Consider the following 22160-nt stretch of genomic DNA (forward strand, 5'->3'; position numbering starts at 1 on the left):
GTAGTTGTCTTATTGTATTCTGCTTCCTACTGCGAGGATATAAGGACGAGGGAGTTGCACTTTTCACCAGTAGGTGGCAGTAACAGAATTTCATTCATAATTTCTCATCAATCAGAATTAGGCAGTGTTCACGTCATAGTGTCCAATGTACTGAGCTGCAGCAGCTTCAGCCTGGAAATAAAACAGAATATGAAAGAGATGCTGTCACCACATTAATACGTATTCCTTCATCTGAATAGTAACAAGAGCGGTGTATTAAAAGAAAGAGCAGCTTCCATCTAAAGGAGATATCCAGGACACCACCACAGATTATTTAAAATTAAAAATCTAATTTAGAATTAAATATTTAAATGGTATGTGGAATTATTTATTTCTCTTGTGAGAAGAGTTCATTTCTGTCTTCTGTGAGTGAGGAGATGTTCCGTTCTTATTTACCCCCAAGTTTGATTTTGTCTGAAAGAAGAATTTACACATCGTCAGAAAGTATCGTACCCAGTTTCTTCACCAGGACACTCCAACACTTGGAGCTCCCACTCCAAATTTTACATTTCACTTTTTTTATTGTCTTTGCTACAAAGAGTTTTTATTTTTTAAACCTAGAAGAGGTGGATAAAGTAAAGCACCTTTTGCTACATTATGTTTGTATGAAAAGTGTCAGAAACTCATTTTCAGAAACTCCAACTCATGGGCATGTTGGGCACAGGTAAGGCCTATAACTTCATATTTTCCTCCAAACATGAAGGGCTCTTGACTGTAGTTTACAGAGCAAAGGCCAAATGTATGTGGACGTCTCTGAGACCAGAAGATATTTTGTGTTCGTGGTAAAGGCTCATTAATGACAACTCACTTATATTTAGCTGCTTCATGTTTCTAGTGCTGAGCTCAGTGGGACATGTCCCCCATCCTTTAACAGATAGTGTCATGGTGTAGAAGAACCTGACGAAGCCCTCACCTGAACTTCATCAACATCTTTGAGATGAACAGGGAAAGTGAGTCAGGTCTTATCCCCCGATGTCTTTGAGATGAACGGCTGTGGCTCGTCCACTGACCAGATGGTCGGTGGTTTGATCCCAAGCTCCTCCATCCCACTGAAGTGTCCTTGGGGAAGACACTGAACAAGTGCTGCACATGGATTAATTGTATTAGTGTGTGAGTGAATGGGTGAATGGCAAAACTGTACTGTAAAGTGCAGTGAGTGCACAGCTACATAAACATCTGACAATCTGATGTACACTTGTACCTAAATGTGAAAGTACAAGAGTAGAAGCAAATGAATGCCCAGGATTTTGGACTGAGACTTCCAACAAGAGCTTGGTGCAGGTGTCCACATACTTTTGGTCACACACTTCGTCCTCCTCCTTCCTCAGCGTTGGAATAAGACAGGGTTTCCCCCTGCTGCCCTCTCTATGTGCTGCCATTCTGAAGCGTTACTTTATATTCAGGGCTGAGAAGAGATTTGTAGCTCAGGCGAAGCTGTGTGCGTACAGCTGAATGTTTGTGTTATTAATCATACAGTACACAACATGTTTTGTCATTTACTTGACTTCCTGATAACGACTGAGCTAAGTGTCTGGATCCTACACTTGATTCGCTCCTCGTAACTCCATGGAACATCTTGTTGAACTGTGTTATTGTTTCCGGCTGCTCTCACTCACTGGAGAGATTCTCTGAGAGCACTCGTGTACATGCAGGTGCTCCGTGCAGTACAACACTTCTGTCAAGTGTGCACAGCAGACAATTAAATACGCCACACAATATCTCTTTGAAGTCCAAAGTGTGGATTAGAATAATACTGAATAATGTGCTGGGGCTCAGCTCCACATCATGTGTGTAAACTGAAGTAGAGCAGTGGTGCTCTGACCACTCAATGGTTCGTAGAGACACAATGTCACTTTACAAATGACACTGCACCTTCTCTGTTGTTTGTTTGAACGACACTGAAGGTTTGAAATTCTCCAAAGAGAGTAATGTGCTTCCCATTAACTCAGTGGCTCACGGCCGCTCTTTGTTCTCATTAAATGGATACACAGTGTTTCAGGTATCTGTGGAAACAAGAATTACAAATGTTTGCAAACTAAAATCCTGGCGTTATTTAAAATAAAGGAAGATGGCTTGAATTTGTGTCATTTGGTTTGTGACTACATTACTGTATCATGACAATATCATCTCTGTGCTGACCAGGAAGGTTTACGAAGTGAGCAGGACCCTCAGTGACTGGATGTTTTCAACCCACACCACCTCTGGATTGGTCTGAATCTACACGGTGCTTTTCTAGTCCTGCAGTACAGTTTCACTCACACACTGTTGGCACAGCTGTCAGGGGCAATTTGGGGTTCAGTTTCTTGCCAGAGGACATTTCTGCATGTGGAACGGGAAAGACTGGGATCAAACTGCCGGCCTTCTGGTGAGAGGACGCCTCGATCTACCTCCTGAGCAACAGCCAACCCCGTTTCCATTTTGTTTATCGGATAATAGATTGGTTTGAATGTGATATACAAACTCACATAACGTAATGATAGTTGAGGGTGAAATCCCTCAGACCAGTTTCAACCATAATCCTGGTTGTTGAGTCAAACTGTGAGCAGCACTGACCCTGGTGTGTAGCCTGGTGGAAGGTCAGGCTTCTGCTCCGCTCAGCCCACATGTCGTCCACATCCACTTAAAGATGCTCAGCGACGTGTCAAGAGGATCCTCTGGGATTCTCTCCTCCTGGTTGGAAAGGAGAGAGCCAGAGGTCAGAGGAGATTGATCGTCTGGGTGAGGGCAGGTGAAAAAGGTGAAAACTCAGCTCTCAGGCGTGCACATGTGCCACTCTGCAGATTAACCTGTTGCTGCCACTGAGGGCCTGGATGGGCCTCCTGCAGCTGAATGACATGTTGAAGCAGAGCAGAGTTCCCCTTCGTAAAGCTCCAACGAGGAAATACTCCACCTCAGAACTATGGTGATGTAAAAGTAATCTGTGTCTATAAAAGAAGCTCCGACGTGAGATTGTAACAGTAAAACTGGAGATGATCTACAGGCCTCATGGGAGTGTAGCAGTGAAGTGGAATACTCCGCCTAGGCCCAGCAGCCCCCTTATGAAACCAAGTTTAAATTCACTAGATCCAGATTTTTATTTGGATCTGCACCAAACTGCAAACAAATAATTATTCTCTGAGGAATCAACACAAATGATGAAAACGCTGCATCTCATAATAATAAAGGAAGTGGAAGAGAAAACCTTAGATTCTGGCCTCAGATCTGGATCTGCTCCGAAATTTAATTGGTTCTTGCTTCCAGCAAGTTTCGTAGTAATCCGTTTAGTTTTTGCATAATCCTTCAAACAAACAATTCTAGTTCCTCTTGTCTTTTTATTACTGACAGTAAAACACAGATCTACTTATAAATAATGATTTAAATGTTACCTGACACTGTTCATGAATCTAATGCACTAAAGCATTTATATCTGATAACAGAAAGTAGGTCAATATGAAAGACTTATTTGCAGATAATAACTTTTATTTTCATCAACCCCCCCAAAAAAATAAAAATCTGTGGAGCTGTGGGAATAATAATACCAGGCCTACACGTTCATAATAAAGTCCTTCATCTTTCATAACGTCCTCGTCCACCCTGAGAGAGGACTGATGAAGTGCTAAGAATATCACCCAGATGTGATGTCACTGGCGGGGAAAATCAGATTTGTCCTGCTGGATGATACTTTACATTATGTTGACATACTTACTCAAGGTGACTTTTAATGACACCCAACCCGCATAGCAACCCACAAGCATGGCCCTGCACAGTCTATATTTCACACACTGTGGCGTGCTTCACATCCAATATCACTATCCTGTCTGCGATGGTTGTTACAGATACGGCCATCAATCAACGTCACATCTGGATGAGGAGGGTTTTTTTGTATTAAAAGGAAAGAGATGCAGGCTTGAGATACCGAGGGGGATCTTGTGAGGAAATATAAATGGAAGGAGAGTGTCATTACAAAAAATAAAGTTTGTTCATCCACATCTACAGGAATCCCCCAAATCTGAGAGCCAGCAGTGAATCTGTCTTTCAACGCGAGGGTCGTATTCACTGATCCGTGTCGGTTTGAAGGAGATTCCTGCAGCTGGACACGGTGAGAACACACAGAACCCTGAGCCCTCAGCAGCGTCCGTAAATCACACTCTCACCGCTCCTGCTTTCTCTCTCTCTCCTTTTCATTCTCTTTATATAGATTTTTTTTCTTCTCATTTTTACAGTGCAGCAAGGAATGCTCGCTCTACAGGGTGGCTGGTGTTCACTGGAGCAACTCATCTCCCATATCTCACACTCATCCCATGTGTCTCCCATTAGCTACACTCGCCAAGAGAGGGAGGGAGAGACCAATGGAGAGAAAGAGGGAGAGAGAGAAAGGGAGAGAGGGAGACAGAGGGGGTGGTGGGGGTGAGGAATTTGATATGCTTTGTGCATGAGTGACTTGTATAAAACAAAGACAGGGGAAATAGTCTGAATGTATGGGGAGGAGGTGGTGGTGGGGAACACGCATGAATACGCAAGAGACTAGAAAAAAAAAGATTATAATTTATTTCCAGATTTTTTTGCCTTCATTTGCATCTTGTTTCACAAGGTAAATCCAAAATAAAATTAAAAACTGCCTGCCATACCATGAAAATGTAAAAAAATAATACAAATAATATGTACTGTATATATAATTATATCATTATCAACAAACAGACGACATTAATCATAATAACAATACTATTGATCATAAACATAACACTAAATTGCTGGTCTCATGCATATAGAACGCCCCTCGGGTACAAAAGAGGGGGTGATTACTAAAAATAGAACCAAAAGTTCCACCAGGTCAGAATAAGCGCTATAGCTACATGCAATGACATAAAAGAGACTCATGTACACATTCCTTCTGGCAAAAGTATTTTACACATACGGTACTTCACTATAGCTGCCCCCATCTAATATACTGTACGGAGCACGATACAAAACAGGACTGGAGTTCAAGAACATAATGAAGGGAAGTACTGGAGTCTGGATCTTCATCCCGGTGCACGTTTCTACACCCTCCTCCTCCATCTTTTGTCAATCCTTCAAAGTCTTCTTGATTTCTTGAGTGAATCCCCCGTCCTTCAGTCCAGCTTTTGTTTTGAGTCTTTATTCCTTCACTGTGTCCAGTGCTCTTGCTTTGCTTTATGCGTTTAAGTTTGCGCACGCACGCACGCACACACGCACACACACACACACACACTGTCCCTCGGTTTTCTCCATGCTGCTCTTTGTTGCGTCCCTCCCTCACAGGGTCTTGTCGCTTTCTTTCTTCAGGTGACTAAAAGGTCAAAGGAGGAACCGTGTTAGATTGCAAACTGGAGGTCAGAGCTCAGCTATGGGATTCAGATGGTTATGGATATTGTAACCAAACATGTCTACACATGTAATGTATTAAGTAAAGGCCATTTTGCTGTTTGTCAAATCAGGTTTGGTTACTTTCAAAAATTATTTTCTATCTTTCTTTTCTTTGCAAACATGCAAGTTAACTGTTGCATGCAGTTTTGCACAGTGCGCATAGAGGAAGGCTGAAGCCCATGAACTGCATTAACATGATGAGCAGTTAATAAATGATCAAACATACAGTACACTAGCAGTAAACATAAAGACATTATAGCTCTCCATCGGTTTAGTCAGATTTGATCTTTAAGTCTCAGTTTCAGTGCTACAGCAACAGTGTCCAGAACATTACAGCTGAAATTAGTATTTGATTAATCACAGATTTTCCCATTTTAGGTTTTCTAGTTTTTTCTCAAATCTGAGGATTTTCTGGTTTTTCCTGTCCTCCATTATGTTTATTCACATTTTGGACACATAATTCAATCTGAAGGCAACACACTAGTTGCGATGAGCATTTAATACAATTCTCTGTGAATTCATAGACAAAAAAATTATTAATTAATTGGTAAAATAGTCGAAAGATGAATCAGCACATTCAAGCTCTTTATAATTGCAGTTATAATGGACACACACAAAGCCTCCTTACCTGTAGTACTCGTCCTGGGAGAGGGAGTGGTGGTGGTGGTGATGGATCCACTGTTGTTCCAGGGCCAGTCTCTGGATTTGCAGCTCTGCACTCTGGGCCTGCTGCATGGCCTGGAGCTGGTGGGCTGCTGACATGGGTCCAGTGAGGGAGGACGGCTGGGGCAAGTCACGGAAAGGAGCACCTGTGGTGGTGGGAAGGGTGGAAAGGAGGAGGAGCACATGGGAACACAACAGGGAAAGAGGAGAAAGAAAGCGCACTAAGGTCAATCATCACTGTCGTATTCAAAAAAAGTATGTTCATAAACTTTCTGCACTTTGGAGTTTTTAGAGAAAGAAATTGAACGAGTACATGGACGAGGAGCCTTCTCCTCACCGAACAGCTGTTGGCGGAGCACCTCGCTGTCAGTGAGGGGGTGAGCCAGGATGGGAGTGCCTAGCGTGGCTCCTGGGTATGGGAGGCGTGCCAAAGGAGACCCCGACGCCAACGGGTCCATCAGGGGGTGAACCCCGCCCGCCGCTGGATGCCAATGATGTAATAAGAAATACAGGAGATATTTAATATGAGTCAAAGCGTCAGAAGTGATTCAAAATACAGACGACAGACATGTGAGAGAATCGTTACATAAGAATTTTGGTTTAAGTCAGACAAATCAGGTTTCTGGATGCAACACATATTTTGTTAATATAATAGCTGGTTCCAAAGTGGTCAAGCAATACAATGTGTAAGTAAAATATTTCATTCACACCTGAAATTACTGGCTGCTGCTGCTATTCTTAATAGTGATATCACCAGCCTTGTAATACACAAATCTGACATGTGTCAAAAATTAATTGTTAACTACGAAAGTCACATAGTAACACATTTGTAAAATCTTGAGGCAGCTGATAGAGACAATTGATAGAGACATAGTTTGTAGCAGTGGGTACCTGTGTCTTGCTGGTGTAGGTGAAGATGTGAGTGGATGTGTGAATGCTGGTGATGATGAGGCGTCACATTTAGCATCTGAAGACGTCCCAGATTCTCTCCCCCACCTCCTCCACCTGTTCCTCCTCCTCCACTTCCCCCTCCTGCTCCTCCGCCACCTCCGCCACCTCCCCCACCACTTCCTCCCCTTTCTCGCTCCCTCTCTCTTTCTCGCTCTCTGTCCCCAAATGGCGGCAAAGCTGCTCTGTCTCGCTCCCTCTCCCGCTCTCTTTCCTCACTCCTGTCTCGCTCATAGGAGGCGGGGGAGCGAGTGGGAGTGGGGTAGGCCTCGGGGGGAGCGGCTGGAGCAGGGGCTGGTGGCAGATGAGTGGACAGAGAGCTGGGAAAAGAAGAATGAGGGACTGGGTGATGAAGTGAGGCGGCATTGGAGGTTGGTGGAGCAGGTGGAGGAGGAGCTGGCGGAGGAGCAGCAGGGGTGGCCGGGGCTGAGGGGGCAGTGGGTGCCGCGGATGAAGGGTTAGAGGGGAGTGAGGGTGGGAGGAGAGATGAAGGGGGTGGATTGGACAGAGACTGAGGGGCCGGAGGGTTGGGAGGTCGAGTTACTGGGGCCATGGCTGGGTTCTGGAGGTGTGGAGGGCCAGGGGGAGCTGGGGGAGGAGGAGTGCCATAGAGTGACACCTCATTAGATCCCGCAGAACCTCCTCCAAGGAGCAGGGAGTGTGCATGCACATGGGCGTTGGCATGGGCATGTGAATGTGAATGTGAATGTGCAAGTGCAAGAGCTGCATGTTCAGGTATGGACCCTGGTGGGTAAACCCGCTCATCACTCTTAAATTCAAATCCTGGCTTCATTCGATCTCGATGTGCAGCCATGGCATGAGGAAAGCCAACTCCTCCGAATCCTGCTCCCCCAATCCCTCCAGGTACTGGGCCTCCTGCCATCCCTGGGTGGCCACCAACAACTGGACCACCTTCAAGGCTGCCACCATACAAAAAACCCAAGATGGCTGCTGCTGTAGCTGCATCAGCAGGCAGATGGTGGGGGTGGCCTAAAGCATGATTTTGGAACTGAGGAAGGAAAAATGACGGGTGGACATGGGGATGACCGTGGTGAATTTGTTGGTGGTGTGCCTGGACACGGCTTGCTGCCCCAAGAGGAGACATAGCATGAGGGCGAGCGTACTCGCTTAGGGTTCTCAGTGCTGGGGTGTCTGGGCCCAGGTACGGACCTCCTAAACCTATTCCCAGTGCTCCCTGTGGGCCGACCACGGCTGATGCCCCACCCATGGATGGTAGGAGGAGGGAGTGGGGGATAGAGTGAGAGAGGGAGGGGTGAAGATGATGTGCTGGAGAAAGGTGAACATGTGGATGTGAGTGATGATGCTGGGGGTGAGGGGGCTGATGGGATACAGGGTTGCCTGGGGAGGAAGATGAAGGGTCAATGATGATAGAGGACGAGGAGGGAAAGAAGAGTGAGGAACCCTGGCGACACACTCCAGCAGCGTTGACATCCTTCTGCTGCTGCAGAGAAAACAGGAGGAGACAGTAAATTTCATCTGCTTAACTCCCCTCCCATTCAAGTGATCAATTTAAACTACATCAAATCTATTAAATATACATAATTATCACGCTCCAATGTGCACACCTGTAGATGTCGATCCAGTTCCCTCTCACGCTCACGCTCCCTCTCTCTTTCCCTTTCTTTTTCTCTCAGGTCTCTGGCCCGCTGTTCGACCTCCCTCCGGGCCCTTTCAATAATCTCATTCCTCTTCTTCCACAGTTTGGAGCCATCCAACGGGACAAAGAGGACATCGCTGCGGGCACAGGAATTCCCGCTGCCACGGTCAAGGACCTTGTGAAACCTAGAAACATGAGATACGGCAGTGTAGCACATTATTATTATAACCATCATTATTACAACCATCATAAAAATGACAATTACTGTTAATCACTTTTGTTCACATAAAGAGGGACTAAACAGAGGGATACATTGGTAATCTCAATTACGATAATACTGTCTTTTTGACTTTACCGTGCTGATTGACTGGCGTGGATAGGGATGTCTACAGGTTTGGGTTCAGGAGAAGGACTTCTCAGCATCAAAGGTGGGCTTTCACTCTCTTCCCTGTCTTCTATTGGTTCTTCCTTGATGACAGGTGTGGGAGGCGGGCCTGAATCTGAATGTCCGTCTCCAATGGGGAGTGAAGAACTGGAGGCAGGAGTCGAGACGCTGTTGTTGTTGGCAGAGTTACTAAGTGGCGGAGGTCCTTTGGACATGTTTTGAGGTGAGAGAGACTGTGAGTTGGTATTGCTGCTACTGGGTGCACTATTGTTGCTATTGCTGTTGGCCATGTTACTGCCACTGTTTCCATTGGAGTGGTATGTTCCACTGAATGGGGGGTGGTTGTTCAAAGTGCCATGGAAAGGGGAGGGGCGACATCCAGGTGAACAGCTGGATGGCACACCTGGTCCAGTAAGTGGCATGTTGGGTGCAGAGGAGGAGCCAGGAGGAAAAGATGAGAAGCCTCCCATCTGATTGGTGGATGGGCTGGGTAAGGGAGAAAGAGGTGTTGGAGGAGTCTGGGACGAGGACTGGTAGTGTTGGGGGCGTACACTGGGTGTCATACCCGATGGGGGTGGCTGGGCATGGGACGTTTGAGGTGAGACTAAAGAGGGCTGAGGTGGTGGTGGGTAAGGAGCATTTGGAGGGTGTACATGATGGCTGGATGAGGAGGAGGGAGAGAGTGCAGGAGGTTGGCTTGGGCCTCCACGGTTTTGGTACAAAGCTGACTCTCGCAGGTTTGAGTCCCTTTCTCTGTCTCTGGGTGCAGACTGGTAGTGGGTGTGAGGTGCGTGGGGGTGTTGGGTTCTTTCAGGCCCTGAATACTCTCGTCCAAGGTTTGGAGTCACTCCGGGGGAGCTGAGGTACTCTCGATTTGTGCCAGCGGAAGGAGGCGCCCCGGCAGGAAAGTCTTTTCCTCCAGTGGGAGTGTACTCTCTGTGAAAGTGGTCAGCTCCCGAGGAGGGGGTTTGTGCCTGATCCATTGAAGGAGGAAAGTCTCGGTTGGATGAGTTCGGGGGATGTGGGTGGGGATGTGGTGGCAAGGAGGAATGAGAGGGGTGGCTGGGATTGTTTTGGGGTGATGCAGGTGGGTCTCGGTTCAGCATTGGGGTGACAGGTAAACCGCTGGTTGAACTTGGAGGGTTACCCTGGGGGATAGAGCTGTTGTTTGGGTTACTGTTTCCAACAACCTCTCTTGTCTGGCCCCCAAACTCACCCCATCTGCCTCCATCTTTGTCCCTAGGATGCCCCCCTCCAGCTCCATTGGGTCCAAAGTCTCTACTCTGATTTTGGTTTGACAGAGGAAACTCCCTTCCTCCTTCACGTTCCCTTTCCCTTTCTCGCTCCCTGTCTCTGAAAGCTGGACCGAAGTCTCTTCTTTCAGGGCCTAAGTTAGGTCCATCTCTCCCAGAATTTTGGAACTCCCGGTTCTGACCCACTGACAGACCCCCAAACTCCCTTCCTTGGATACTGTTAGGCCCACCCATCCCACCACAACCACTATTACTATTACCCCCACTACTATTGTTGCTGCTGTTGCCAATGGGAGCAGAGAACTCCCTGTTCATCTCTCTCCCCCCACACTCCCCCCTCACTCCCCTCTCCCTCTCTCCTGCAGCCCCCCTCTCTCTTTCCCCTCCCCCTCCGGCGTACCTGGGAAGGTACTCCCTGTGGGGGTGAGGATGAGGATGGGGGAGGTAAGAGGGGTGGGAGGAGGAGTGGCGAGAGGACGGAGGGTTGTAAACAGAGGGAAGTTGCTGCTGCTGCACTGGGGGCTGGTGCTGTGGTTGGTGTGGATGGTGGTTGCTAGGGTAACGGGTGTAGCCCCAGCTCCCCTGGCAACCAGTTGCCGTTCCACCCTGCCAGCTGGTGGAGCTGTAGTGATGAGGGTGAGTGGAGGTCTGGGTCTGAGGCTGGGACTGTGGCTGGGGGCCGGTCTGTGGCAACAGCGAGGGAGGGGTGGACTGAGCCTTGTCCAGGAGTTTGTCTGCTTTTTCTATTTTATCTCTTTCTGTCTTAACCTCAGCAGGCAGGTTTTGTCCCCCGAGCTCCAAGGGCTTCAAGGCAGGTGGAGGTGGGAGAGGAGGGGGTAAGGAGTGTGGAATGTTGGGGCTGGAAAAGTCTCCCGAGATAGTTGTCTTGGTCACGCACTGTGTGCTGGCTTTGGAATTCATTCGGTTGCCACTAAGTGCACTATCAACACCCACTGGTCCACCATACTCAACTTTACACATCAATTTGGAGTCCAGGGAGAAGTAGGACTTCCTCCCAATATTGCTGTCATTTGATGAATCCCCTGCTCCGCGGAGAGAGGGAGTCAGACCAGAGGAAGAGCACGGAGTGGAGGGGGGCTTAAGAGAAGGACAGTCTTCAATTCTTGAATCCACATCTCGCTTTTCTCCATCTCCACAGGAGTCCTCCCCTCTCCCCTCTCGTAGCGCTCTCCTCTCCTCCCCTGCTACCTTCCCCGCTCCCCCTTCCTTGCCTTTCTCTCGTTCCCTCTCTCCTTGCTTTGGTGAGTCTGGGCCGTCGGAATCAGAGTCCAAGCTACCCAGAGGGGAAGCAGAGAGACTTGGGGATGAGGAACGATTGTCCTGGTCTATATCCCGCCCGCTGCTCAGACTGCTGCTGCTATTGGCCAGGCTCCCAACAACCGAACTCCTGCTGCCCTGGGATTGGCCATCTTCGTTGTCACTCTCACGAGATTGGCTGGCAACCGAGGTTGGAGGTGGGACAGTGGAAGGAGCCGAGCTGTCAGTCGAGTGTGTTGATGTTGGAGGGTTTGGGGTAGAGACTGAATCCTGACAAGAAAAGATCATTTGTGGATGAGGTAGAATCCTACCTTTTAAGAATGTAGTAATACTGGTCTGTAGATATATAAATATATATATACATACATATGCAGGAGTAAAGCTTTTAACAGTTTAGATGTTGCCTTTTTAATGATTTAGCTGAATCAAAGCTTTATACTTGGTCTTTACATAACAGGGTGATGAAATGTAACACAAACCTGAACTTTCTGCCTCTTTGGAGGAGACACAAGTTCCTCCCCCTCACTCTCTGATGAATCATGCCCTTGTGATCTGCGACTGAAGCGATTTCCAGCCAATTCCTCAACAGCACCTCTTTGCTAAAACAACACAAGACTTTAAATTCCGTAGTGATGCTTTTGAATCCCTAATAGGCCTGTGTCTGTTTTTAGAACAAAGTCACACTTGGACGCACATACACGCAGATATAAAACATCAATGTCAAACATGAAACATCAAAGATTTAAAAGTAGTAAGCCGTAAAACAACGCTATCGAACAATACTGTCACTGCAAGGGTCTGTGGCAATCATAGTGATGACTCATACACTGACAGCCAACACACACACACACACACACACACACACACACACACACACACACACACACACACACACACACACACAGTTCAATACAAGAGACAGGTCTTTATTGGTATTAACTATGCTACTTGCATGCACACACAGAAACCTATGGTGAAAATGACAGGGTAGTCAAGAGACAAAAGAGGTAGAGCTCTAACCGTCTGTCTATCGTTGCGTTCAGGGCGAGTGGGGCTGGAGTGCGGGCGTCTACCCCTTCTCTCCTCACTCGCCCCCCGCCGCCGCCCACTGCGCATGGGCATCTGCACAGCCCAAAGTCCATCGAAAGAGGGCAAATGTGGAAGGCAGAGGAAAGCATGAATGGTTAAAAACAATGTTAGAAATGTACAGAGAGAAATAAAGAGATGTGATGGTTGAGGAAAATATGTAGTTAATGAGTCAAACCCATAGAAAGTCAAGTTTGTGCCATTCAAGGGCAACGACAAATTGAGAATAAAAAGAAAAGGGAGGTGAAAAGAAGAACAGGGCATAACAAAGTGAAGGGAGGACGCAGAGAGGAGGCAGAGGCTGACGACAGAATAAAGTATAAACAAGTAATCAGCTTTTTTTAGACCACATTACTGCATCTCACTACCAAATAAATAATTTACATCTTAGTCAGCCCGGCTGTTTTGAAATATTATCACACACTGAACTAATTATAGTTGTACTTTTGAATGTGCTACACACAAGAATCAGGCAGGTACACAATCCCTGAAGTCACAGTACAGAAATATATAAAAGAAAAATGTAGGCCTCATGCATACCGATTCTTTGTGTGTCCTTGTTTTCATTGTTTCTTCTTTATAACGTCCATTTTACAACACAAGCCATTGCGGGGACTGAATTCGTTCCTGTTGCTTACTGACTGAGTGTTACACCATGAGAGCTACCAAAACCTGCAAAGAAGCATAAACAAAGAAGGTATTATTCAGTATTTATCTGCATGGAAAATCCTACAGACAGACCTACAGTGATTTGCAAAAAACGATTACTTCACGTCAGGATGCAGTACTGAGCAATTTCGTTTGCAGTGTGTGGAGTTAAGGAATTTGTGACACAATGAAAACATCAGAGTTTACAAAAGCAAAAACACAGATGCAAAATTTTAATTCCCAGCATGCTTCACACTGTATTGGCACAACTGCTTTTGCACTCCCCTCTTTCCTCTGTTTTCACCACAGTACCCAGGAAGCATTTAAGCCCAGCAGCTAAACCGAGCAGAATGCTTTGTTTTGGGTGCAGCAGAACTGGGAGCCTCAACACTGAACCACAGATAATAGATGCAGAACAGAGAAGGTGTGGATTGGTAGCCTGCATTTTGGATGGCAGTCTGCAGAAGACAGAGAACTCCAATGAACGCCTGGCGAACGTGGGGGCCACACCTCCCTTCTTCCACCTTCACCCCACAACAGCCCAAACCCACAGCCACTTGTGGTTAACCCACATGCCCTGGTTACAGCCAGCAGAATCACATGCCTATTTATCCAGCCAGCCATTAAGGGAAATGAACAACGTCAAGCAAGATCCTCCATCCATTTGGGTGTGCCTGACAACATAGGTGCACTACTGTGCGAGGGCTTGTCTGATCCATTCATTCATGTACCACTATGACGAAAAATTGTCTCATGCATATTGAATGAGGATATAAATAGTGCACGCCGCTGTATGACAAAAAAAAGCTATTTGGCTACACACTTAGCACAGCTGATATAGGCTACATGCACACTCTGCTGTGCGGCCAGTAAAAACGTGTATATGTGTGCGTTGATGAGGCAAGTCGGCTCCTGTAAATACTGTAGCTGCTCCACTACACATGGCTATGCATTAATTACTAGTGCATGCTGCAGTGACTGATACAGACCCAGGAGTAATATTTTGGACAATCCCTGCACAATAGAGAAAGGTGGCACCTCAAGGCCTGTCTGACAATGCAGTGCATGCACAACGACCCCAATTAACATAGGAAGGACTACAAGTTCAAACAATCAGTGGCCAGTAGGTGTGTGTGTACATTACACGTCTCAGTTACAGGTGGCAGCCACCGGCCTGTCTGTGCTCCACTGACCATGGTCCCACAAACACAGCGCTAATATGCACCAACGTTGACACCACTGCATGCTGTCCCACACGCATTTGCACGAGCACACGCACATGCATTATCAACAAATTGCACTGCATGCGATGCAAAGCAGCAGCATGCAGTTGCCTTGCTTACATCACCAGCGAGCAGGGGCACTGCAACGACTCTTTTCTTCTCTCTCCCCCTCTGCGATATCGTGGAGGAGACCGGCCGAGGCTGCTGCTGCACAGCCCCGCACAGTCTAGCCCTTACCGCCCGGTCCAGCTATACGACGTCTGGGGTGGAGGGGGAAGAGAGTCGTGTGTTTTCAGCGGCGCGCACACACACACACACACACACACACACACACACACACACACACACAATCAGAATGGATGCCTGTGCAGTGCTGCTTCTAGACGCCGCTGCACATCTCAAAAAGAAAGATGATAGGCTCTGGAATGGCGAATCATGGCATTACGCACCGGCTCTTCCCTTCCTTCCCTCTCTCCTCGCTGGAATGTGGCTGCGCGTCGTGCACACTCTCCACATTCATGCACCGGGATACAATTTTAGCCACAAACGCAGGAGCATAGGTGATGATGGTAATTAACGCACAAAGGAGAGGAAAAGGAAAAAAGGGAGGGAGGGCACAGACGTGGCCAGCGATAGAAGGAGGTCTCCAAATGCACAAAAATAAAAGCATCCATGTTTTTTCTCCTTCTTACCTATGATATCCAGCGATGCGTGCTCCCACTCTCACTCTCCCTTTTCCTTTCTCTCCCTCTGTTTGGTCGGGGTTTTTTATGGTGCACGCTGACACGCACGCCTCACAGCCCAGGCGTCTGTCAACACGGGCTCGTGCTGGCTCATGTTGCATCGAGCTCCGATCATAACAATAAATGCACAAGAAGAAAATCTCCTTCTATTCGTTGCAGGGGGAGGAAAAAAACCAGGGGTGCCAACTGGAGACTGTACAAATTGATGCGTCCCCTCCTCGCCTCTTCCCCACCCCCTTTTCTCCCCCTCTTTTTTTCTTATCCCCCTCCACCTCTCTCCCACCCTTCCTACTCCCCCTCTTCCACTAAGACGACTTGCACTTTTTTTCTTTCTTTCCCCAAATACCCCTTCTCCACCTCCTCCTCCTCCTCGGTTCTTACAGTCACAATTTTTTAAAAAAGCAAGAGGGGAGAGAGGGATGGGATGCACGTCGGGAGAAAGGGAGAGAGAGAGAGGGCGTGATTTGCATAAGGAGAGAGAGAGAGAGAAGAGGAGGTGGAGGAGGAGAGGGCCAAACTCTGAAGAGGGAGGGAGGGGATCAAGAGGGAGGGTCTCTCTCTCCCTCTCTCTCTCCCCCTCTCTCCTCTGTCTCTTGTGTTGCTGAGTCCCTCCACAGTCACCTTTACTGTATGTGAGCAGCCTCAACCACCACATGTTTGTCTTCATCTCGCGATGAAGAGGCAGAGACGAGGCCTTTGTTCTCAGAGGTGAGAGAATGTGGAGAGAAGAGGACGGACACACACACACACACGTTTTATTAGAGGTGTTTAAATGACAGTGAGTTATTAAAGAAAACACAAGTCGTGTGGCACAATCCAACAATTACTAAATGGACAATTAAAGCATGTCCTATGTGTGTGTGTGTGTTTGTGTGTGTGTGTGTGTGTGTGTGTGAGCTTGCAGCGGTGTGTCCAGTCAAGCGGCTCTGCAGACCTCCTCCTCCTCCTCCCCCCTTTCTCTCCCCCCTTCTCTCCCCTTCACGCAGCCCCCTGTCCCGTCTCCTATTGTGTGGTAACCATGGCAACCCGGCCGGAGACTGTGCCCATGGTGCGCATGCGCGGCTCCAGTCAGCCCTTCCTTCATCATCAGCATCATCATCGTCATCTTCGTCACCACCGACAGGAACTCACGGAGCTACATCATCGTCGCCTCGCGCTCCCTCTGCTGCACGGTGTGTGCAATAACGACGAGCGCGTGAGGACTGATCTTTGCAGCGGAAGTCACGCGCCGCTATTAGTGAAAATATCGCGACAGCTGCCGGCACGTGACGCGATCGGGGCCAGAGGTGAGCTCGAGACTTGGCGACTTCTTTTCAGGTGAGGAACTTAACCTTGTTTTATTTAATCATTCTCTTTTATTTTATTCCAACATTCTGTTTTAGCTTAGCTTTTTATTTGTCTAGTCTCCATTTTCATCTCTTTTCAGAGTGCATCCTGAGGTTTACAGGTACAAAATTAAGAACTGGAATCCTGTGATATTATCTCTAAAAAACCAACTTGTCTACTCATGACCTGGACGTCAGAGACTTCATGTAAAATATCCTGTTAACACTGTACTTGTTTTTTTTTTTTTTTAGAGGGACAGTGTACCTGAATAAATATGAGCCCAATGGTTCATAAAAATGTACCAGAGTTATCCTTTCAGACTAATTTCATCTTGCATGCTTGAAATGCTAAAGCTAATTCCTGCAGGGTGTATTCCGTCTGAATCCATGTGGTACGTTCAAAGCAGGACTCCTCCTCACTCCTGCAGGATTTGTGCAGGATCGTCATGCAGAGTGAAAGTCATGCAGAAAAACAATCACTGTAAATCCTGTAGGATGCTATTCCAGCAGAATGGTACCTGCAGGAATGACATTGTGTTTTTTCTGCAGGATGCCATTAGGACTTTTTGTTTGTCCAACACCTGCTGTGATGAGAATATATATGTTTCCACTTTTTTAGAGAGCAGGACTGCAGAAGTCGTTTTCTGCTTTTCATCCATGATCCATAAATTACCAACAAAGAGAGGAGATAAATAACAGATTCACAGAAAGCTTTAGTTTGAGGTAACATTTATCCATCTCTGTAATGAGCTTCACCTTAGACAGAAAAAGCAACACACACAATCTTGAAGCAGAAGCTGCTTAGTATTCACATCAGAAGCAACACAAGGAAGAGGAGGGAGAGGAAACAACCGGGCACCAAGAACAGAACTTTTCTGCAGTGAGTCATGAGGAGATACAAGGATCGGCAAAGAGAAAGAAACTTAACAAGTGCAGTAAGGTTAGTGCGAGTCTGTGCTGCGAGGCGAGATGATTTTTTCCCTAAAGGCTTTGTTGCAACCGGCTGTGATAACGCCAGCCGCTTGCTAAAACCTGTTGCTAAATCTATGTGTTTCAGTTAGTTTAGTTTAGTATTAGTGCGTTTAAACAGTTGAGTCATTATCTCATCACCATGTACCTGCCAGGGAAATATAATATATATATATATATAATGATTTGTATTTTAATTTAATTTTAGTTCTTGTGTTGCACTGCCTTCAGCACAGGCACTCAGAGGGCACTGGGGTTACGGAAGTTGTGCCCAGCAAAGCGTGCCTGGTCACCCAACTCTTCCTCGATCCTGAGAGGAGGAGGAGGAGTTGAGGAAGAACATGGAGAGAAATGTGGAGCAGGCAGATGAATGTGAAGTATGAGAAGAGAAGACAAAGAATGAAGGAAAGAGAAGAGAAATGCAAAAGAATAATAAGTTGCATAAGTGTTATAAGCCATATTAAAGTCTTTTTTACATACATATGAATACACATATACAATAAAGTGTATATACTCCCACCTCATGAGCTGGTTGTATTTGGCCAGACGCTCTGATCGACAGGGAGCTCCAGTCTTGATCTGAAGGGAGACAAATATATTAAGAACCACAGAGGGAACCAGACACAGCTGCTTTATGACTAATACTGAGTATTAGGACTGATGCAACAATTATATTCACAATCAAATAAAATGTATAAAGCTTTTTATTCCTTTTTCACTCGATAACTTAGAAAATGTTCAGTAAATAAAATTGTAAATTAGATTTAATAATGGTGACAACCCCTCAAGTTGGAAAAACATATCACTTGAGCTACTACTGCACACTGTACTGTTGTTTATTATTGTTTGTTTCCATACTTCTATTGCACTGTGATTCTGCTGCATCGTTCAATTTTGTATTGTCTAATTTATGCACCGTCATCACAGGACAGTTAATGCAAGGTGCTATGGCTTATGTGTGTGTGTGTGTGTGTGTGTGTGTGTGTGTGTGTGTGTGTGTGTGTGTGTGTGTGTGTGTGTGCTTGTTACCTGTCCAGTGCAGAGACCAACCACCAGGTCAGCTATAAAAGTGTCCTCTGTTTCTCCGGAGCGATGGCTCACCATCACACCCCAGCCGTTCTCCTGGGCCAGCTTACACCTGAGGACGCAGTAAATAACAAGCTCACACATGCAGACAGGAGCATTTCCACGTGTTACTGCATCAAACACACAAAATCAACTCACGCCTTGATGGCCTCTGTGACAGAGCCAATCTGGTTGACTTTGAGCAGCAGGCAGTTGCAGGCCTTATCCTCCACGGCTCGTTGTATCCTGCGCGGGTTAGTGACCGTCAGATCGTCTCCAACCACCTGCAAACACATCACATATTAATGAGTTTTCTCACTCACAGCAACAGTATCAGTTCTGTAACGTGCAGGAAGTATTAACCTTCGTTGTCAATCTACTTTCCCAAATTTCTGTTCCTCTCCCAATAACATTAAAATGGGAACGCCACCAGATTTACACATGAATCTCAGACTGTATTACTAACTCAGGGCATGTAGTCTGGTGTCATGAAATACACTCTTAAATATCATTACACATTTTGCATCACTTACCTGGATGCCCACTGAGGCTGTGAACTGGGACCAAGCGGGCCAGTCGTCCTGATCGAAAGGATCCTCAATAGACACAACTGAAGGAGGGGGGGATAGGTGACATCACTTTTTGTGCAAACATGTAAAATTATGGCCTAATGGCTCATTAAGACCAGAGCAGGTACATAACAGAGTGATGCCATGATGCAATTGCTCACAGAAGCAGGAAGCACACCACTGACAGGGTAAACAGCCTCTTAAATGTGCATAATGAAGACTTCTTAATCAAAACCAAGTGTCAGGAGGAGGAGTGTCACTACCTCTTTGAAAATGTGGGAAAAAGCTTGATCACTGACAGTCAGTGATCAATAGTTTCTGCTGAATGGGATTTATCCACATCATGTTCTCCAGATGACAATAAAAGCTCAGCATTGCCACCATCAGTTTGACCCTCCACACACATCACAACACACACCTGGGTAGTTGTTGATGAAGCCCTGGTAGATGCTGGCCAGCTCCTCACCGCTGATGTTGCGGGCGGCGTTGGGCGGAGACTTGAAGTCCAGGTCGTACTTGCCCTCGATGAAAAACTCTGAGGCAGCAACATCCATCCCAATCACCACTTTGTCTGTGAAGCCTGCTTTCTCTATGGCCGTCTTTATCAGCTCCAGGGCTGACGCAGAGACACAGGAATAAATAAGACAACACCTTAGGCTATGAGAAAAAGAATCAGGGAGTGGATTCTGTGTGGTGGTTGTTCTTACCTTCACTGTTCTCCTGTATATTTGGGGCAAACCCTCCCTCATCTCCCACATTTGTAGCATCCTGGCCGTACTTCTCTTTGATCACACCTCTCAGAGTCTGGTACAGCTCAGCCCCGACACGCAAAGCATCACGGAAAGACTCGGCCCCTACAGGAAGTACCATGAACTCCTGCATAGCCAGTCTGTTACCAGCATGAGATCCTCCGTTGATCACATTAAATGCCTGAATATGGGGCGGATGAGGAAGGAAAATTTATTTGAATATCATCTTTTGAAGAATTTGTGCACAAAGGAAATAAATAAATACACGACTCACAGGAACTGGTAGGACCAGCTCTCCGTTCCCTGCCAGATCAGCAATGTGGCGGTACAAGGGGACACCTTTCTCTGCAGCACCAGCTTTGCATATGGCCAGTGATACTCCCAGAATAGCATTGGCCCCGAACTTAGCTGAAGGGAACACAGATGAGTCACAAGAGCACATGTATGCACCGGGTACTCACTGGAGCAGACACATGTTGTCACACATACATGCATAAGACATGACAGGACGAGGCTTACATTTGTTATCAGTGCCGTCCATTTCAATCATCAAGTTGTCCAGTTTCTCCTGCTCCAGCACGCTGACCCCCTGAAACAAAGCAGCCAGATTTCACCGTTTTAATCCTCTTCTTCCTCCCACTCTCCTTTAGATTTGTTCTCTTACTCACCGACTTGACAAGGGCAGGTCCAAGGCTGTCATTGATGTGACCAACAGCCTTTGTTACACCTGAGACAGCAGGACAGTGGAGGATATATATAAATACGTCCATTTTCATGCCATAAAAGTGGAAAATAAGAGACCGTGACAGGCAAAAACAGAGAGCATGAAACTGGAAAGAGGAGACATCTTGTTTTCAGTCCTCACCTTTGCCCTTGTAGCGAGTCTTGTCTCCATCTCGGAGCTCCAGAGCCTCGTAGATGCCGGTGGACGCACCGCTGGGCACAGCAGCCCTGAACAGACCTGGAGGGCAGAGGATTGACAGGGCAGAAGGGTAAAGGTTGAGGAAGAGGAGGAGGACGGACAGGTTGGAAAAGAGAAAGGCAGAATTGTCAAGCCGATAAACACGAAACACAACTGGTAATTCGACAAAAACACAAGTAATATGCTTTCTGATGCATTTATTTTTTTAACCTTTGCCTGTGTGGAGATCTACTTCCACAGTGGGGTTTCCTCTGGAGTCCAGGATCTCCCTGGCAACAATACTCACTATGGACATCCTGTACAAAAAAAAGGAAACATATTTATACTTCAAAACATCCTTTCAAATTAGTCACAAGGACTTCACACTCTCTCCGTCACTGATGGTAGTGACGCAGCCTTAGGGATGGAAAGCTGTGGAAAAGATGCTCCCTGGAAAGATGCTGTCACGCACACATACACACACACACACACACACACACACACAGAAAGAGAAGGAAACATAAATCAAAAGCTAATAACCAATACCTATTTAGGAATCTACCGTGAACCTGTTCCGGACCACAAGCCACCTCAATTTCTGTGCTGTTTCAGTCAGTGACTGAGAATGTGCACCAATGGAGAGATGAGATGGCGAGAAAACACCAGGCAGGAGAAGAGGGAGGAGGTGGAGAGTGATGGAGGGAATGGCGGAATAGATCAATCCTTTTAAATGTTACCTGCAGCGTGTTTTGAAGCCTTCTGGAGAGAAGTGAGCGACTGTGGGCGAAAGAGAGGGAGAAGTAGAGGGACGGGGGAGGTGGGAGATGGGGTGAAAAAAAACGTATGACACGCCAGGGGGGAGGGGGAGCGTGTGAGTCATTGGGAGATGCAGAGGGGAGGGAACAAAGCTGGAGAGGAGAGGGAGGATGGAGGAACAGAGCAGAATAGCAATGGTCACATTTTCCAATTTTATGACTTAGGAAATTAAAATGTGCTGAAAAAGACCTCAGCTTCAAAATCTTTTGTTAGTATTTGCTGTATGGATATCACCTGATACATAGTAGTATATGTATATATACTACTCTGACAAATACTGTCCCAGAAAATTGCCAATATGAAGAGGTAATTATGTGGTTGCTCTCAATTTCAGGCAGTGCTGTCATGCCTCTGAAGTGAGGGTTTGTTGTAGGAATAAAAAACGAACATCTGTACGCTTCAGATGTGGATGACAGGTAGAAGATATCAAAAAAAAAAGAAAAGAGGAGGATACATCTCAGCAAAGGCAAGACGCACAAACCGAGCCACCTTGTCAGGAACTGCAAAGATCTAATGTT

General features: G+C 46.6%; 2 protein-coding genes across 10 annotated transcripts; both read right to left on the reverse strand.

Annotated features, from left to right (window-relative positions):
* Nucleotides 1-4543: 4543 nt before the first annotated feature.
* Nucleotides 4544-16187, reverse strand: atn1 (atrophin 1). Of its 8 annotated transcripts, none has more exons than XR_011245968.1 (10): nt 15198-16187; nt 13175-13306; nt 12569-12670; nt 12028-12147; nt 8988-11818; nt 8601-8817; nt 6958-8476; nt 6380-6560; nt 6032-6212; nt 4544-5326 (listed from the first exon to the last, which is right to left on the reverse strand). XR_011245968.1 is itself a non-coding variant. In XM_069537909.1 (10 exons), exons 2-10 carry the CDS (start codon nt 13199-13201, stop codon nt 5293-5295), a joined length of 5175 nt encoding a protein of 1724 aa, XP_069394010.1. In that variant the 5' UTR covers nt 13202-13306; nt 15198-16185; the 3' UTR covers nt 4544-5292. The 8 variants fall into 8 exon arrangements, 7 of the variants coding, with proteins under 7 accessions (XP_069394010.1, XP_069394006.1, XP_069394011.1 ...); XM_069537909.1 differs by having other exon boundaries at nt 6404-6547; nt 15198-16185; XM_069537905.1 differs by having other exon boundaries at nt 6380-6547; nt 15198-16184.
* A 1098-nt stretch (nt 16188-17285) lies between these two features.
* On the reverse strand, nt 17286-21721 carry LOC109643475 (gamma-enolase-like). 2 transcript variants are annotated; one of them, XM_020108603.2, is made up of 13 exons: nt 21564-21721; nt 21058-21143; nt 20791-20886; nt 20594-20652; nt 20445-20514; nt 20200-20333; nt 19884-20106; nt 19595-19792; nt 19141-19217; nt 18767-18891; nt 18572-18680; nt 18063-18121; nt 17286-17852 (listed from the first exon to the last, which is right to left on the reverse strand). In XM_020108603.2, the coding sequence occupies exons 1-13, from the start codon at nt 21704-21706 to the stop codon at nt 17783-17785; spliced, it is 1449 nt and encodes a 482-aa protein (XP_019964162.2). In that variant the 5' UTR covers nt 21707-21721; the 3' UTR covers nt 17286-17782. The 2 variants fall into 2 exon arrangements, with proteins under 2 accessions (XP_019964162.2, XP_019964164.1); XM_020108605.2 differs by lacking the exon at nt 21564-21721 and adding an exon at nt 21373-21521.
* Nucleotides 21722-22160: the final 439 nt, after the last annotated feature.

This window comes from Paralichthys olivaceus, chromosome 13, assembly GCF_024713975.1.
Source record: "Paralichthys olivaceus isolate ysfri-2021 chromosome 13, ASM2471397v2, whole genome shotgun sequence".
NCBI lineage: Eukaryota > Metazoa > Chordata > Actinopteri > Pleuronectiformes > Paralichthyidae > Paralichthys > Paralichthys olivaceus.